The sequence below is a fragment of the Centruroides vittatus genome, unplaced genomic scaffold (assembly GCF_030686945.1).
Source record: "Centruroides vittatus isolate TY-2023 unplaced genomic scaffold, ASM3068694v2 contig_417, whole genome shotgun sequence".
NCBI lineage: Eukaryota > Metazoa > Arthropoda > Arachnida > Scorpiones > Buthidae > Centruroides > Centruroides vittatus.
Window position 1 is genome coordinate 2177217 of NW_027122227.1, and position 19306 is coordinate 2196522.

Sequence of the window (19306 nt, forward strand, 5' to 3'; positions counted from 1 at the left end):
ATTATACAGTTCATGATATCATATTCTTATACATACTATTTTATTAAATAGAAACTTTACTATCTACATCAAGCAATTCTTGTTACAGACCTTGCCTTTTCTATGCCTAATACAGAATTTCAGAGTTACAGAGTTCTATCAGATCTATACATTTTAAATTTGGATTCACCTGAAAACATAACAGAATCCTATTTGTCAATACTACATTCCACATGCTATTTAACCCAGATAAGTGACTGTTTAAGCATTTTACTTGTCATATGAAAATAGTAAGCTCTTAAACCCTTGTTGCACAGGCAACATCACACAGTTCATGCATCTGCTTCATGTAAAAATGAGCACATGGATTGCACAATGTTTGCTTTTCACTTTACTTTTAGTTCAGAAAAACTAGCAGTATGCTCTCACAGACTGCAATAATTCAGTATCCTATCATCGCATAGCATATTCACATATTTACCTCCTGATTTAGCTTTTCTTTCAAATTTTACATCTCTTTTGTAACAAATGCACAATTGTAAATTGATGGCAATGTATTTTTTGAACTAAAGATGTTTCACAAAAGGATAAACCTTTTACCATTCCAAACAACAATTACTGGTTTCTTACACAATGTTAACTGTCAAAAACTTTTCAGTTTGTTCATAAAAGCACCCACCTTCTGCAAGTTTTTACACCAATAAATAGTACAGTTATGAGAAACCCTGCTGCAGTAGACTGTCAGTCAATGAAAAGCATTCTCAAGTTTAAGATGTCATGAATAATGCAATCTTTATAGTTTCTTACTATATATATAGCAAGATGATATTTTAATTTAAAAAATAAACACACATTTACAGAATTTTATGGGAGTTGCAATTGTTGCAATTTCTATGGCTGCTACTGTATATACTGAATGTATATACTTATGTAATCTGCAGTGCAATATACAGACTTATGAAATTCCTCTAAAATTAGATGTAGCCTTCCTATTATAAAAGGTTCCCACTTCTGAAAACCTGCTTACTGAATTAGTAACTGAGAATTAAAATTGGATGATAAATTGACAACCTTAACATTACATAATTTGCACTTGCTTTCAAACTAACCTTTAAACACAGACAGCCCATAGGGTAGCCATACAAAGTAATATTACAGTAATACTATTTTTCAAGAAAAGAGTGGGTAATTTTTTTATATAAAAAGCATTTTAAAAATATCTTGATTTTTTAAGTATTTAATATCAATATAAATATTTCTTATGATCACTTTTAAATAAATACCTTGTTGGTTTTCTGTCACATCAGTATCATTTACAGTAGGTGTAGAAAATGTTTCTGTCTGTGACTAAAAATAAACAATATATGACAATTAAAAAATCCATATATACTATATTTTGTAATGAATTAATTTAATAAAATTAATAAGGATAATCTAAACAAATTATTTTGTAATTCTTACATGAGTGAGAGTTGTTATAAAATTTCTATTTAGATGAACTGCTTCATAAAGAGCAAGTAGGACAGCATTGTTTGCCCTAAATTTAAAATAAATTAACCAAATAAATACCAATTATTAAATGTTAATTTTATATCATAAATCTCTTCCAAAAATTGTTTACAAGATTTAACTTAAATTGTGTTAATCCAAGATTTAACTTAAATTGTATTATTCATTATTGTTTGGAATTTGCAGAAGAGAAATAAAGGACATATTTAAATATTCCCAAAGACTTTTAGATTAATTAATTTATCTTCAAGGAATATGAAATGAAAAAAAAAATCATCAAATCACAAACTATTCACTTTAGAAATGAATATAAAATGACATAACTTATTCTATATAAGTAACGTTCTATATTGTTTTAATACATATTGAAATAAAAAGATAATAATTCTACCATTATTTAATATAGTTTTAAACTTGTAAATATCATCAAAATATTTATGCTAAATGCTTAAACCTTCTTAAAACTTTTAATAATTATAATTTAATAGATTATTTAAAATTTAACACTAAATTTAATAAATTAAAAGAACCTAATCAAATAGTAGTGAATAACATTTACAGGTTATTTGCAGATTTTTATTGTAATATATAAATAATTTTAAATTAAACTTTTTATAAAAGTAACTTGTTTATATAATACATATGAATTTTTTATTATAAATTTAGTTTTACATTTTAATTTATCTATGTAAAATAAGCAAAAAAAAACTATCATGTACTTCTAAAAACTATGAATTTTCAAATGTATATCCCCACATTTAATGCATTTCCAAGGAATATTCAATCTTACTCTGCATAAACCTTTACTCACTTGCACAAACCAAAAACATAACCCACGCATATTTTATAACTATAGTTATGCTGTATAATATTCAAATACTCTAGAAATTATTACATATGTTACCGTAAACAATCTTTTTCCATCCCATTTTCTTCTGCTAGAAACATGTTACCAACCTAAATAAATCATAAATTTCTTATTAAAAAGTATTAATTAATGTATCTTTATTTATATTCAACATATTTTTGTTCTTTACATACCATTGTAGTTAAAGTTGACAGAAATCCACTCTGAGGTTGTAATTGTTGCTGACAAAATTTCCTAAATGAATTATTTATATTATAGTTTCTTACATTACTTAAAATTTTTCAATTTTAAGTAATGTAAGAAACAGATAAAAAATTTATGTGTATATAAATATAAATACAAATAAATTTAAATTTCTAGTAATTTCATTCATTAGTTCTTATATTAAATCAGTGTTTTTCAACTTTTTCTCATCATAGACCAGTAAAATTGTGGATATTTTTATGTGGACCAGAAATTATATGCAATTATTAATTATGCTTATTTATTAAGCTTATGTATGTTTATCTAACTACTGTTTAATGCTATCTAAAAACAATGCATTAAACAATAGTTAATTATCTATAAAAAAAACATTTTCAAAATGACATTGTTTAAATTACTTTTATATTTTTTAATAAAATAAACTCATTAAACTAGTGACATTTTTGTCATAAACTTGATATAAGAAATCAAAAGTTAAAATTTCTAAATTTATAGTACTGTGCACCCTTGCTAATCTGAACAATATTGTCTGTAGTAGAGAAAAGTTCAGATTACAAAGATTATATGTAAGGTAAGTAAACAAAAAAAAAGTCAAATATATATATATATATATTATATATACAAGTTGTTTTTAAATTCCTGTTAAAAACTTATAAGACAGATTCCTAGATAAAAATGTTAAGTAACATTAATTCATTTGCCTTTGTGTCCTTATTATACAATTTATTATATAAATGTCTACTGGGAGAAACAGGTGAACAATAAAGATTGTTTTTTTTGAATAAGTTTCCTCAATTTCCAGAACTCAGACACTAATATAATAAGTCTTACAAATAATGTAGATAAATACAAATAAATAAATAATATATCCCAGTAATATTTATATAATAAAGTTAAGTAACATTTTGAAGAAAAAACAGTAACTGCTTCAAGTTTCTTAATAGTGGTATATCAACATAATTCTTTCTCTGAATCTGTCAGTAATCCAATGTCCCAGCTACTTTGCTTCAAGCAAAATTAATTTTTCTCACTTTACCTTTAATTTAAACTTTAAAACACTTTCAAAAACAACTCAGAGGTAATAGATTATGTCATCATGGTAGACAAAAATTTGAATCTCAGGTAGAGCATGATGAAGAGCATAAACTTTTGAAACATTTTTGGTGCATTTCCAAGGCTAAAGGTATCCAAATGAAGTGAAAAGTTCCAAAGAGCAAACAATTGTAGTCTTATCTCTATCAGGAGGATAAATATTCATCTGGTGGTAACTTGATTTCAAATCAATGGTAGACATGTAGACACAACTCTTAACATCCATTAGGAGATCATCTATTCTTGGTAACAGGTATCTGGAATCATGATGGTGCTCAGTTTTTGATAATCTACAAACAACCTTACAGTTCTATTGGGTTTAGAAACCAAAACTAAGGAAACAGCATTAAGTTTTCACTTTCTTGGTCTACTTTATTAAGTTCTCTCTCTTGCACTTTCTTGAAAAGTGCAAAAGTTTGATTTATTCTCTTCAACAGAGTTACATAGATCTGGAGTGTCTCTAACAAAAAAAACAATTCAGTGCCTATGCAAAAATACCACCAATGATTTCAGATATCTAAGATGATTCCTACCTTTTATAAAAAGTTCACACCAAGGAGGCTGCACTTGGTAAGAATATCAAATCCATTTGAACCATCTTCCCTTGGATCTCAATAGGAACATGAATAGTCATTACATTTCTGGTTATATGTTGACCATCTGAAGGATCATGGTGAGCTTCTCAAAAGTTCATAGGATCATGGTTCAAGCTTCTCAAATTGCTGTCCTTGCTTTTTTCAGAGGGCTATATACCTGTCCTCCCCAATGAATCACCTGGCTCCACTGTCAACACATACAACACCTTTGTAAAAAAGACTTTGCAAAGGGACAAGAGATGTAATACAGATGTTTATTCAAATGGCATTCACTTGCAGTTCTGTTTGCCTTGACAAATATATTGGACATCTTGCTTTGATACAATAAAACAATTTGCAGCTTATTGACATTAGTAGTAGTCAATGTGGGCTGCACTGACAATCTACCCTGACTCTGAAAGATAACACCTTCCTCTCAAATTTCATGTACAGAGGGTGTTTATTGGTGTAAACTGAGATAATTTCCAGCAAAGTTCCTGAAATTTTGTATGTTTATTTTTGTGTTTTTGGATTAAATTACAATAAAATAAACATAAAAAAAAACACTTTCAGCAATCCATGCATATTTTACATCATTAGAAAGAAAACAAAATATAAAAATTAAACATATAATTTTAATATTTGAAGTAATGCTGACAATTTCAGTTTTAGAATAAAAACTGGCATCTATGAATTTCATGTGCCTTCTGGAGAGGGATGTATAACCTCACTCAAACAGGCATGCCAGCATCCCTAGGATAAACAGGCAACCAGTTTTTACCATACAGAAATATCCAATTTCATGGTCTCCCCGGATAGACTGACATACTGGACAATCTGCAAAAATATGATAGTTCCTTAAGTAAAAATAGAAATCTTCCTGCATGCACTCTGTGGTCTTGTAATGATGCAAGAATAATTTTTGAAACACAGTAGCTATAAGTCTAAATCTTTGCAATAGGATGCCTTTGATGTGAGAATACTCATAAGACATTTCCTTTGGTTCTTTTGTAATTAAGACTAATTTCAGTAGATAGTATTATAATCAAGTGAGTCATCCACATCTCTACTCATACCTACAAGAATTTCATCTGTCTTTCAAACAAAAGAAGAAATATGTTGATACCATCTTTGTTCGCATGAATTTGGGTAGAATTTTCAAAACTTCTAGTTCTGTCTATGGCAATTTCTGTTTAGTCATTCATTTCAGGTCTTATTTGAGTGTCTTGTTGCAATCTAAGTTTTTCAAGTTCAAATTCCTATTTCTGTCACTCTTCTTTTTCCATTTCCTCTTTCTGTTTTTTCATTATGTTTCTTAGGGGTTCCTTAACAAATTCCTCTTCATAGTCCTTATTCAAAGTTATACGCTATTTAATCTCATTGATTTTCATTCCAATGTCACTTCAATGCCTCATTCATTTCCTAATTTAACTAGATTTTTACATGCCTTCCTTAGAAAAGCCATGCTTAAAAATGTCTGTTCACTAAGCCTACTTCTGGTTTTGCAAATTACACATTAGCCTCATATTTACACTATGTTTACACATTCATACTATAGTTAACAGGAGTTAAATAGGCCTGCTTACCATGGGCAAAACAACAAATAGTATATTAAGTTCAAAATCCAATCTGGTAATTATTATACTTGTATAAAGCTTTTCACTTATGGCCGAACTGGACAGCTAGCAAATAACAACACTACAAAGCTTATCTTTAAAATATGTACTGTATCATCCAAATAAAGCATAAAAGAAAAAACACCAGAGTGAAACTAAATTAAATTGAACAACTGAAGTGCCTTTGACTGGTGTGCTGCTTCTCTCTCTCTCTCTGTAAATCGCAAACGTTTTCGAACCTCGTTGGGTTCTTCCTCAGGCATAACAGAATTCTGTTCTACAAATTAAATATCCTGTTGAAGTTGACCGTTGATTTAGAAAAAACTGTATTCTGGAACGCTGTCGCATGTAGCTGATGTCATCATATTAGACTTGCGCGATGAGAGTATAGTGCTACTTCAGGGATCTGTTAAGAAAGGTTTCCCAAGCTGATGATAAGTTGACTTCCTTTTTAAAATTGATACAGCGTGTATTGCTGCGGGTGTTGAGTAAGATGTATACAGCTTCGAGCCATTTGAGGTGATCTTGTCGAAACGTGGAGTGAATAATTCCGGCACGGGTGAAAAGAGGTTCTATCTCTGGGTCAGATGAATAGACTGCTAGGGCGGTATTTTGTCTATGGAGTAATATGTCCGCTTTGTGCTCATTAATCCTTGTTTGTATGTTGCGTTCGATGGATCTGATGTAGATGGCTTTGCTGTTATCTCTGTGGTCGGCGATGGGTACAGAGTATATTCCCGGAAGTCTGTTTCTACCCGGAGCGTCTTTTCCATTCCTAAGCCACTCAAAAATAGTTGGGCATCTCCTGAAAGCTAAGCGGATATCCTTTTTCTTTGCTATTTAGTAGTATCTGGACTTCAGTGCCGGATTGTAGGTGATTGGTACATATTTAGGTGGGGAACCATTGGATGGAGAGGTGTGGGTGGATAGAAGTTGTAGAGCCTCAAAGTTGTTTTTGCGTGTAATGTTGTGATATTCGTACTGTTTAGCTATATTCTTGATGCGACGCATTTGAGAGTCGAAGGCAGCCTGTGAGGAGGAATGGGTGAGTGCCCTTTTGAGTAATGCCTTAAAGGCTGCGAAAGGGCACTCACCCTCCTCACAGGGCACTCACCATTCCTCCTCACAGGCTGCCTTCGACTCTCAAATGCGTCGCATCAAGAATATAGCTAAACAGTACGAATATCACAACATTACACGCAAAAACAACTTTGAGGCTCTACAACTTCTATCCACCCACACCTCTCCATCCAATGGTTCCCCACCTAAATATGTACCAATCACCTACAATCCGGCACTGAAGTCCAGATACTACTAAATAGCAAAGAAAAAGGATATCCGCTTAGCTTTCAGGAGATGCCCAACTATTTTTGAGTGGCTTAGGAATGGAAAAGACGCTCCGGGTAGAAACAGACTTCCGGGAATATACTCTGTACCCATCACCGACCACAGAGATAACAGCAAAGCCATCTACATCAGATCCATCGAACGCAACATACAAACAAGGATTAATGAGCACAAAGCGGACATATTACTCCATAGACAAAATACCGCCCTAGCAGTCTATTCATCTGACCCAGAGATAGAACCTCTTTTCACCCGTGCCGGAATTATTCACTCCACGTTTCGACAAGATCACCTCAAATGGCTCGAAGCTGTATACATCTTACTCAACACCCGCAGCAATACACGCTGTATCAATTTTAAAAAGGAAGTCAACTTATCATCAGCTTGGGAAACCTTTCTTAACAGATCCCTGAAGTAGCACTATACTCTCATCGCGCAAGTCTAATATGATGACATCAGCTACATGCGACAGCGTTCCAGAATACAGTTTTTTCTAAATCAACGGTCAACTTCAACAGGATATTTAATTTGTAGAACAGAATTCCGTTATGCCTGAGGAAGAACCCAACGAGGTTTGAAAATGTTTGCGATTTACAGAGAGAGAGAGAGAGAGAGAGAAGCAGCACACCAGTCAAAGGCACTTCAGTTGTTCAATTTAATTTAGTACCATCCAAAGTTTACATTCACAATTTTCCAAGTGGAATTCTTTAAATATTATATTATATTCTTTAAGTATTAAATTATATTATTAAAATAATTTCACTTCAAAAACTTATAAATGCTTCTTTAAAAAATTCTTAAAATTTAGATTTAAATGTTTCTTAAAATCATTGTCTTTATTACAATATAATAGACAAATTTCTTTGTAAAATATACAGTATGCTTTTTGAATACCATATATATATATATATGGTATTCAAAAAGCATACTGTATATTTTATATATATATATGTGTGTGTGTGTCTTTCATTATATGAATGCATTTACATATATACATGAGCCTGTAAGTAAATAAATAATATATAAAATATATAAAGTAAACTGTACCTGTTGAATTCTGATAATGCAGAAGAAACAATTTGACCATATCCCTAAAACATAAATATTTAGAAAAAATAAAAATTTCTTTTAAAATATTTTTCTTGAGATTCAAATTTATTATTTATTATTATTACTGTTGTTGTGTTGGTGGAGTGTATGCTACTAGGGATATATTTCATATCACTTTATCAGACTAAAGTCAAAGCATAACTATAGAATAATGTTTTGTTTATATTCTGTTTGTAAAAGTATCTGCTTAAAAATTTCTTGTCTAAGTGACATGTTTAGTATGACAGTATGATGTATGTAATTATTATTTTATGTAATTGATAAAAAAATATTCACATACACATATTACAATAACATAATTTATATTTTTACAAAACTTGGTCATTATTTTCAAAAAACTAAATATTTTCAGACAGATAGCTAATTGAAGGTTTCATATGCTTTTAAAAATAAAGAAAAGATTATGTATGATTTTGTAAATTAATAAAATATAGATTATTATTATTATTAATTTACAAAATAACAACAACAAAAGAGTAAAATGTTTTAAAAATTAAAGAAAAGATTATTTCAAAAAATTCTTTTTCTCTATTATTTATCATAATATGACACTAAATGTAATATACAACACCTAGACAAAAAATTAAAATATTCACCTAACTGAAAGTTTAGTGTACATTTTCTCATGAACAACACAGAGTACAAAAGTTTTTCTGACCCTACATAAACAATGTCTATGTATATTTATTATATCCATTAATCACACAAATTAACTCAAACTTTTTTGTTACAAATGGAAATGAAATGACAAAAAAATAAAACAACAGTTTGATCATGACAAAAAATTAGATTAGCAGCCAAAACAATCAAACAAACAGCTGTAAAAAACTAAATTGTAATGCAAATTTCCACATTGCTGGGCAGAGTAGCATAACAGTACAACATGGGGCATAAGTGCAACATCACTGACAGAACTAAAGATAGTATCATAGCCTTGTACACAGTAGGAAGAAATTGCAAATTATATAAAATGCTTGCAGCCAACAGTCTCTAGAGTACTGAAACAATAAAACCGTGTTGAAGTTTTAACCAATAAACGCCAGAAATGTGGATGTAAACGAGCAATGACTGCGTTGGATAAGAGAAACTTGAGAAGGATTGTCATGCGAAACCGCTTTAAGAGCATTAAACATTTGCATGCACAATGGAGAGTAACTGGAGTGAATTAGTAGCCAAACCACATGCCGGAGGTTGAATGACTTGCATTTCAACTTCCATCTCTAAAGAAAAAGCAATGACAAGCAAATATCAGATGGTGCAGAGAGAGGCTCATGTGGAACAAGATGACTTGAATAATGTTCTCTTCAGTGACAAATCCCTGTTTTGTCTCTGCTGTGGTGACCAAAGTCCATGTGTATGGAGAACAACCAAAGAGGCGTTCAAAAAGGACGGTATGAAGAGATCCATAAAGTTTGCATCATCTGTCATGATCTGAGATGCATGAATGGTAACAGCATAGGACAACTGTGCATTCTTTGAGAACGTGTCAATGCACAGATATATCAAGACATCTTAAAGACATTTATGATACCATCAACAGAGGATTTAATTGAGAAAAAAAATTTTTATTTCAACAAGACAAAGCATCCTCTCATACCACAAAGTCAACAATATGTTAGTTACAAGAAAGACAGATTGCAAATCTGCCTTTGCCAAGCAATTCCCCAGACTTAAACCCATTGAAATTTTGTAGGGAGCCATGAAATGACAACTTAATGAACGATGATTAACTTCTAAAGAGGAACTAGTGATGTGCATTTGACACATTTGGAACTGCATCACCAGAAATGAATGTGAAGCATTAATCCACACCATGCCTGACAGATTGCAAGCACTAATTATGGCAAACAGCGACCCCACAAAATATTAAGTTTATTTTGTTGTATTTCCTATATTTAGCTAATATTCTAATTTTTTGTCATGGTCAAACTGTTATTCTATTTTTTTTTGTCATTTCATTTCCATTTGTAACAAAAAAACGTTTGAGTTAATTTGTGTGATTAATGGGTATAATAAATATACATAGACATTGTTTATGTAGAGTCAAAAAAAGTTTTGTATTCTGTGTTGTTCATGAGAAAATGTACATTAAACTTTCAGTTCGATAAATATTCTAAATTTTTGTCTAGGAGTTGTATTACTTGGCTAGTCTGATCCTTTTACACTAACTTTATTGCAAATATATTGCAATGAATTTTAGAAATAAGTTTATGAAATTTGTGTAATAACAGATTAAAAATAATCACATCATAAATAAAAATATTTAGAATAATTTAAAATTTAATAAGAATGTTCAATAATAAACTAAATATTCGTTAATTCAGTTTATTATTGAAATAGCAGAAATCACTATCACCAAGAAAATAGCTAACACTCCAATACCTTGTTTGCTCAGAAAAATGTTTATTAAACATTCACACACATTTTTAACCTGTTCTACAAGTCATCCTCAGGTGCTGAATACAAGCTACTAATCCTTATAAATCAAACATTCTTACAAATATAAACATCTATAAATCTGATTATTAGATCAAAGCCAAATGATTACAGGATTACATCAGGCTATATTAATGCTACTAATTACTAATTCTATGTCAAGCCCTATTACTAGTTATGCTACCCAGACCTCTGGGTAGCATAACTGGTAACTGGCAACACATCCACACAGCAAGTAAGAGTTGCAAGTTTGAGTCCTGCTTTGGGCTGATTCTTTTCTTCCAGAACTTTCTAAATTAATTATACATGCATATATACCCTCATATTCATAATCCAAAAAGGGTAAGCAGCAAGCAAAAAGAAACTACAATGCTACAAATCATTCATTTGGTAATTTTCTCCAAACCTTTCTGTCCAGACACCTCTTTTGCTTCAGACACTCTCATGCCACTTCTAGCACCCTTCCTCACATTCTCTTCTGACTCAACACCTTACATTCTTTCAGATACTCATCCACTTGTTCCAACCAAGACTTTCTCAGCCTTCCAAATTAATTATTAAATATTAATTTAATTAAATTATTAAATTTATCAAGAGACAGCACCTAGCACCTATCTCTAGACCAAATTATTTGATATTTAATTAGTAATTAGTAGCATTAATACAGTCCAAGGTAATCTAGCAATCATTCGATTCAAACATTCTTAAACAAAAGTTTTCAAATACTGAAACAAATTCAAATAAATCTTGGAACATACTATAAATTTAAATTAAGTGAATGTACAACAAATAAAATGCAATATATAAAAAACTAACAATTGTAAATGAACGAACAAATATAGAAAAATAAGTAACCAAATAACATAAATGAAAAACACAAAGTTCATTCTTGGTGCAAGGCTCTTAAAAAGTTATGAACTATCATATTTTAATTTCTTTTCCTTCCACAATATATTTCCAAGCTGCTGGCAAGCTTTCAGTATCTCTAGTGTTCAGACATTTATCCATTAACCTACTTTTGTAAATTTCTATCTTCTCTATGTTCATTGCTAAAGATGGTGAGTGTATTGGTTTGATGATGTCTGATTCCTCCCATCTTATAATTGAGCCTTCAGCTTGTGTCATCTTAATAATGAGATAATGCTGTGTAACATTGAATTTTTTTATCTTTTACTTATGTTCTTTAAGGCATACTGTAAAGTTTCTTTTTTGTGATATCTGCTTCCTCCCATTGGGAGGAAGTTTAATAAACATTTTTCTCAGAAAATAAGGCTTGGATTGTTAGTTAATATTATAAAATATTTTATGATAAATATCGTTTATTTAAAATTTTCAACTGATAAGTTTTTTCAAATTGTATCAACATTATTATTTTAAATCGTTTATAATTTACTGGTAAGAACCATTTTTTAACAATATTTAAATGTTTTAAATACTTAACTTTGCAAATATTTTTACTTATTTGATTGTTATATCTAATGGCAATTAATAAATTGAAATGATTATACATTAAGATAATGTTTTAAACTTCAATTTTTTCAAAAAATAATTCAAAATATTTCTGACCTTTTTATGTAAACAATGTTTAAATTTAAAATAATAACTGCAGATGTCACTAATACAATCAACACAGTTGAACTATGGGGGGCACTATACTAGTATTTAAAAAATAATAATAATAATCTATTCACATAGATAATAAACATTTCTTAAGAAAAATCTGTACAGATGTAAATACTTAGAGAGTGAAACTATCAAAGATATAGTTTTATACACATTAATTTTAAAATCCTGTGACTTTATTTTAATGTATATTATAATTCAACTGTGTAATTATATTATTTAAAATTTTTTAAATTAAAAATAACAAATTAAGATTTTAATGCCAAAAATTCTTACATTAAGAGCTACTTCATTATCCACAATAGATAGTTTGACAATATATGGATTTGCTGCCTATAATAAAAAGAGTTAAATATAATTATTATATTTTTAGCCAATTTTAAAATTGTATCAAATAAAACACTAAAATTAGCACACATTATTATTAATACTACTTATATTTACAAACATTTTAAAGTCAAATGCAAGATATAAAAACTCCTCAGACTCAGAAGTAGATAATGATCATGATATCTCAATAAACCTGTGTCAACTCAGTAGAACAGAAACAAAGCTCGTTGAATGTTTTCAGCCTATACCAAAATCTGCATTATGAAAATCAAACAGTTAGAAAACAGAATGCTTGGAACACACATTTCAAATTTGGTAGTATGGATTTAGCTGTTTAAATGCAATTACATCATCCAAATTATGAGTGCTCATTAGATGATTGAACAATTGAAAACCATCATTTCATGGTGGTTTTCAATTGTTATACCTGTTCTTTGACCCGTTTCAATAATGACCATTTAGTTGAGCTAACATACATTAAGTCCCACCTGTATATGTAGGGAAATCCCATAAATCCCCAGGGTCTCTCTCCGTTAATGGAATCTTTCACATTTTTAGTAGTGAGAAAATAGTTGGAGAGCATCTATATGCAATCTGAAAGCCCTTGAGGTTGGTTACTGTTTAAAAATAGCAGATTATAACTAATGTGTTTTGCATTGTTCCGTTCCATCTTATATAACTTTGGTCACTTTGCACTGTAATTTGCACCTTGATGTTGAGATCAATAGCCTTAATCAGGAAGGTGAAAAATCCATGGTGCATGCTATGTTTAGAATATTGACTAATTCATTCTCTGTGTTCTCTTGGAGGTGCAATGAGTGTATGCATCCCTGATGAAGGTCCTATAAGCATCTACTTTGTAATAGAAGGGATACGAGAGCTGGCAGGATGTGCAGAGTGACTGTTATGTAAGCAGGGACAGAATGGGTGCATATACTCTTGGAATCAAACTGATCCAAGATTACTCTGATTGTTCAAATCGCATATACAAACGAACTATAGCGATCTGATCAATCTCTAACCATGTATACAAATGCCATCTAGGATCAACTGAATTGTGATCAAAGTAATCCAAGCAGAAGGTAGGATTGTTTGGATCAGATAAAGATTAAAGATGGCAACCTCCATGTTAAAGTCATGCTTACAGTTGACAGTAAAAAAATGTTTCACTATCAACAATGAAAAGTATTTAAAACTTATAAATGAGAAATAAAAACATTATTATTAAAATATCCAATAAACTTAGATGGAAAAGTAAGTATTAAGAGACAATTTTGTGCGATTGTACGTACAGTAAGAACTCATGGCACACACGCTCCCATTTTGCCATTTTCAGAGAAATTTTATTCACAGAATAAATACTATTCAATCCTACTTGTATACTTTCTACTAACTAACACTTATGACAGAAACAATCTGTATCACATGACAAAGACTAATCTTACCTAACAGATCAATCCATTTGAAATTAAAAATAAATGCAGTCCAGAATGCAAGACATGTTAGTTGACTTATGACTGATCCTTATCTATCGTTTTTTGATAGATTCTCCCCAATTATTTTCTCACTACTAAAAAATGAAAAAGATCCCATTAACATACAGAAAATCTCTGGGATTTATGGAATTCCCTTACATCAGTGGTTCTCAAAGCGGGTGCCGCAAGTACGCCACAAGGGTGCCGCAAAATTTTTAAATAATTAAATTAAAATTACTTAAAATAATGGAATTAAAGTATTAAATTAAATAAATAATTAAAACAATTATAAAAAATGAATATTGGTTTTTTCTACTAATCTTGTTACGTCGCCACTTGTCTCAGTGACTCGGTAATTGGCGATACGTAAATACTAGAAAAAAAAACAAACTAGTTACTAGTTGTCTGTTCTTCTGTTCCTGCAGCGAATAGAAGTGCAATATAAATGCGTTGAATGCAGTAATTGTTTTTATTATTGTTATATGTTCAGACAATAACGAAAAAGCATCATATAAAAATATTTTTCTTCTTTACAACAAGAAAAAATAAATTATTAACGTGTAATTAAATTTTATAATAAAATATTGAAGTTAATTATGTTGTTCAATATCATGAATAATTTTTTCATTAAAAAAAGAAAACGTGAAGATTCTAATGATCAAGAAGTGGTTACTGGTAGCAAAGCTAAGGAATCAATTGGCACTAGTAAATCATCAAAAATTCAGAGCTCATTTTATCACCAGACACCTTTATAATAATAACTTTTGTTTTGAATGTTTTTGTGTTGTTTGGAAATAAACTTATTTACTTTAAAAAACTTTTATTTTTTTTCAAAGACTTTTCATCCTTCATATCTTTACTAACCGTAAAAAAGCTAAAATAAAATAATAATAATAATAGGGGTGCCGTAAATTTTGTTTAGTAATTTCAGTGTGCCACCAGACAAAAAAAATTGAGAAACACTGCCCTACATGATAACAGATCAAACAGAGATTTAATATACATAGGCTCAACTATAAGGTCATTACTGAAACAGGTCAAAGAACACAGATATGACAGAACACTTGTAATTTGAATGACATAATTGTATTCAAATGTCTAAATCCATCCAACCAAATCTGAAATGCATGTTTCAAGTATTTCATTTTCAAACTCTTTGATTTCCTAAAGAAGATCTTCAGTGTAGACTGAAAACATTTGAAGAGTTTTGTTTTTTTGTTCTGCCAAGTTGATGGTGAGACTTATTGAGACATCATATGTCAAATATAAGTTAGATATCTAAACATTAAAAATGCATGAAATCAAGTAACAGTTTTTATGAAACTAATTAAAATTATTTTGGTAAAAAAACTTTGTTTATATTAAATTTTTTCAAGTTTTCTATATTCTACATACAAAAATTTAAGTTTATGATAAAAAAATCTCTATATGAAAAAGTTTAAAATTCTGAAGACAATTCAGCAAAATTTTAAATTAGTATATTACAATTAAATTTGCCTCAAGTACTCAAGGCCGTATAGAGAAGCCTCACACAATTTCCTTCATCCATTTTTTGATGAAGTCCAGCTACTCATTTCCATTTGACTATTTTAACTGGATGAAAAAACATTTTGAACTTTTGATAAGCTCTTCAATAAGCTCTACAGCTTTGTGATTTAAACTGTGCTGCTACCTTTCATAAGAGCTGAGATAAAATTTGGCCCTATGAGAAGGGGTCAAGGATTCGTGGTGATTACACCATCAAATAATCTCTTCTGATTATCTATATTCTCGTGAACTTATATATAGCTAATATTTAGCAAAAGATATAACCTGGTGCAATGTTTTTGCTACTCTCTGAATAAATATGAATCAAAACTTCTGTATCAAAAAATTTTTCTTTAAAATTTAAGCAAATAAGAATAATGAGAATTATGTAACTAATGAAGAAAATTTATTATATACAGGAGATTATTCCAAGTACAGACAGTTCCACCAATGGAAAATTTAAATTTTGTAACATGTATCTCATCAAGAGATTACCTGTTGTTAAACAAAGTTTATTAAGTCATCCTCTTATAAAAATGTGTTCATTTAATACATTAAAGTTTATTGATCAATTAATTCAATCATTTTTATATCTATTATTGAGATATTTTTATATTTAACTGTATTAAATGTAACACCATTAAACAAAAATTAATTTTTCAATTATTCTTTAATTTTCAAAAATTAATACTTTTCTTTATTTTGAAAAATAAAGAAATTTTTAAAATAACTTTTGCCAAGTGATGATTATCACATTTAATTAAATATTCTTAATATAGATATTTAATTAAAACTTTACTTCATTAAAAGCATATTGTTAGGCTTAAATTAAATTATTTGATATGTAATTGATTTGTTTATATTAATATAAACTACCTTTAAATACTGGATGTATTTAGTATGAAAACTCCAAACAATACTTAATCTTTATGTTCCATCTTTAGAACCTGATGATGGCCTTTGAATAAGGTTTAAAACATTAGTTTGTCATTAAATTTTTGTTGTTTACCAGATTAAGGCATTGTTTGGAGTTTTGCTTATATTATTTATGCAATAATATTGTAATTTTAAAAAAATAATGATTTTTACATACTTCGTATTTTCTGTAATTAACAAGAATAGTGAGAAGTAATACTGCTTCATAACCATGATAAAGTCTAGATTGAGAATCAGCTAAAAGCTAAAATGTTAATAATGAAAATGCTTCCATTACACAAATATTTATTTAAATTAAAATACTTTTACATAGTATATTGTAATCTTACCTGTATTATTGCTTCAAAAACACTATTCATCATTAAATATTCCAAAATCGTGTTTTGACTAACATTTTCTGTTGCCTTGTATAAAAGAAATTCTATTTATAAAAGGGATTAAAATAAACAAACATCTGCTATAATTAACATACATTAAAAAAATTAACAACACTTTTGAGTCAATAATAAAAATTAAACTTTATTACTTTGGAATTTTTACTTATTTATTTTCATTTTTAAAAAATTTATTACTGTCTGTGTAATCAAATATGACTGTTCTAGAATAATTACATTTCATTAATGAAAAATTTGCATTTGAGAAATTTTGATTTTATGTAATTTCAATTTTCATTATTTGTTTTTGATATTCCTAATGAAGACTATTGACTGAAAAACATTCAAATTAACTGTTATTACTATTTATTTATAAAATATTTTTAAGAAAAATAATATAATCCTTTATACTGGATTTTAATACTTGTAATCAAAAATGACACAGCTTTGCAGTAATCTAGCTGGTAGTAATTTTTTTATTAGAACTAATATTTTCAGTCTAATTAATTCAATCTTTATCTCAATTATATTTTCATACCTCCATTTCTTCATGATTAAATCTGATAATGGCATATAAATTTGGCTTAAAATGTTATTTCTGATAACAACAAAAAATACTATATGCTAGATTATTATAAAAATGTGTTTTTTTCAATTACTACTTGAATATGTACTATAAATATCAAGTGACTTCAGATATTTAATACAACACTTAGTAATACACAATTGTAAATTATATAGCAATCCACAAAAAATGTAGTATTTATAAATTATGTTTACACTGCCTCATCAATGTAAAAACAAGCCAAATAGTAACAGCAGAAGCAAAGAATTAAAAATTTTATACAGACATGCATGTCATTATTTTAAAATCTAATAAAAATTTGATTTACTTACCGTCACCAAAATTAATAAGAAATTTAAAACAAGAGATTTTAAACTATGAGAATACTCTCCAGTTAAAAAGCTTGAAAGATGATCTGTAAGAATCTAAAAACAGTTAAAATGTTTAAATCATTGAATTTCTCAAAACCAAATTTATTAATAATTAAGTATTAAAATATTTATTTTTCATACATACCTGCATTTGATGTTCGGCAACATCAAAACCAATTAAAATATTTATCACATCAAATCCAAAATTTTCAAGCGATTTCCTGAAAACACCTCTAACAAGAGCACATAGCATCTATAAAAAAAGCATAACATTTAATAATTCATTCAATTTTTTATTCTATATTAATTATTTTAAACATTCTGTATTAAACTTACTTGTAATGCATTTAAAACTCTTATCTGATGATCGGCTTTTAGTGCTTTAACACAATGATAGAATAAATTATTTATTATCTCCTGTTCGAAAAAATATATTTATTAGAAAAATTTCTAATTTAAAAAGTATAACAATATAATAAAAAAACAAAATTATAAAGCAACATTAAAATGCAAAATTGTATTTTCAACTCTCCAAATAATTTACAATATTATATTACAGACAATACAAATTGTCTGCAAATACAATATAGTAAGTTCTCATGAAACATTTCTACAAATCTGAAGACATCAATATCAAATAACCTGACTGAAAACTGTGAAAATAAAGAAATAACTAGAGAGAACTTATTCCTTCTTGTTGCATTTTTAGCTACTCATAATACCTATCACAATATTCAGCTTTTATAATTACAGTAAGACCCCACTTAACACGGAGGATGCGTTCCTAGATGACAAAGCACTAAATAAAACAGCATTAAACAAGGCCATTTTAACATAGGGTAAATAGGAAAAGCGGAACACACAACCAAAAATAAAAAAATTATACTTTAATTTTAAGTTATTTTTATATTACAAGGATAATCCCAAAAGTAAGGTCTCTTATTTTTTAAAATACAAAGAAATGATTATTTTCAATAATGTTCATATGATTTTAAAGCTTGAACATTTATCTATTTTTCTACCTAATCACCATTTCAGTCAATGCATTTTTGTATGCGCTGTGGCAATTTTTGTATGCCCATTCATACCAGCTCGCACCATATTGTGTTAAACCGATTGAAATTCATCACCAATTGATGGAAGTGTATAGTGAATCATGCATAGATGTCAAAAACGTCCTCGAGTGGTGTAGGGAGTTTGCAGCTGATCATACTGAAATTCACGATGAAGAAAGAAGTGGGAGACCATCAATTTCCAGCGAGACAGTCAAGAAGGTTGAGCAAACCATCGGCGAATCACTCTAGATCAGGGATGGGCAACCTGCGGCCCGCATTCGTATATTTTGCGGCCCACGACGCATAAAATGTGA

General features: G+C 29.1%; 1 protein-coding gene across 1 annotated transcript in view; it reads right to left on the reverse strand.

The window, feature by feature from the left end:
* LOC136976672 (armadillo-like helical domain-containing protein 3) overlaps nucleotides 1–19306 on the reverse strand; it is a 70999-nt gene that overhangs the window by 29695 nt on the left and 21998 nt on the right. The window contains exons 5-15 of the mRNA XM_067272032.1: nucleotides 18274–18354; nucleotides 18083–18190; nucleotides 17899–17991; nucleotides 16957–17031; nucleotides 16785–16871; nucleotides 12636–12692; nucleotides 8238–8281; nucleotides 2530–2590; nucleotides 2393–2445; nucleotides 1441–1516; nucleotides 1263–1326 (exon numbers count right to left, since the gene is read on the reverse strand). Coding sequence (XP_067128133.1) covers nucleotides 1263–1326; nucleotides 1441–1516; nucleotides 2393–2445; nucleotides 2530–2590; nucleotides 8238–8281; nucleotides 12636–12692; nucleotides 16785–16871; nucleotides 16957–17031; nucleotides 17899–17991; nucleotides 18083–18190; nucleotides 18274–18354 — 799 coding nt within the window. The remainder of the gene's footprint in view (nucleotides 1–1262; nucleotides 1327–1440; nucleotides 1517–2392; nucleotides 2446–2529; nucleotides 2591–8237; nucleotides 8282–12635; nucleotides 12693–16784; nucleotides 16872–16956; nucleotides 17032–17898; nucleotides 17992–18082; nucleotides 18191–18273; nucleotides 18355–19306) is intronic.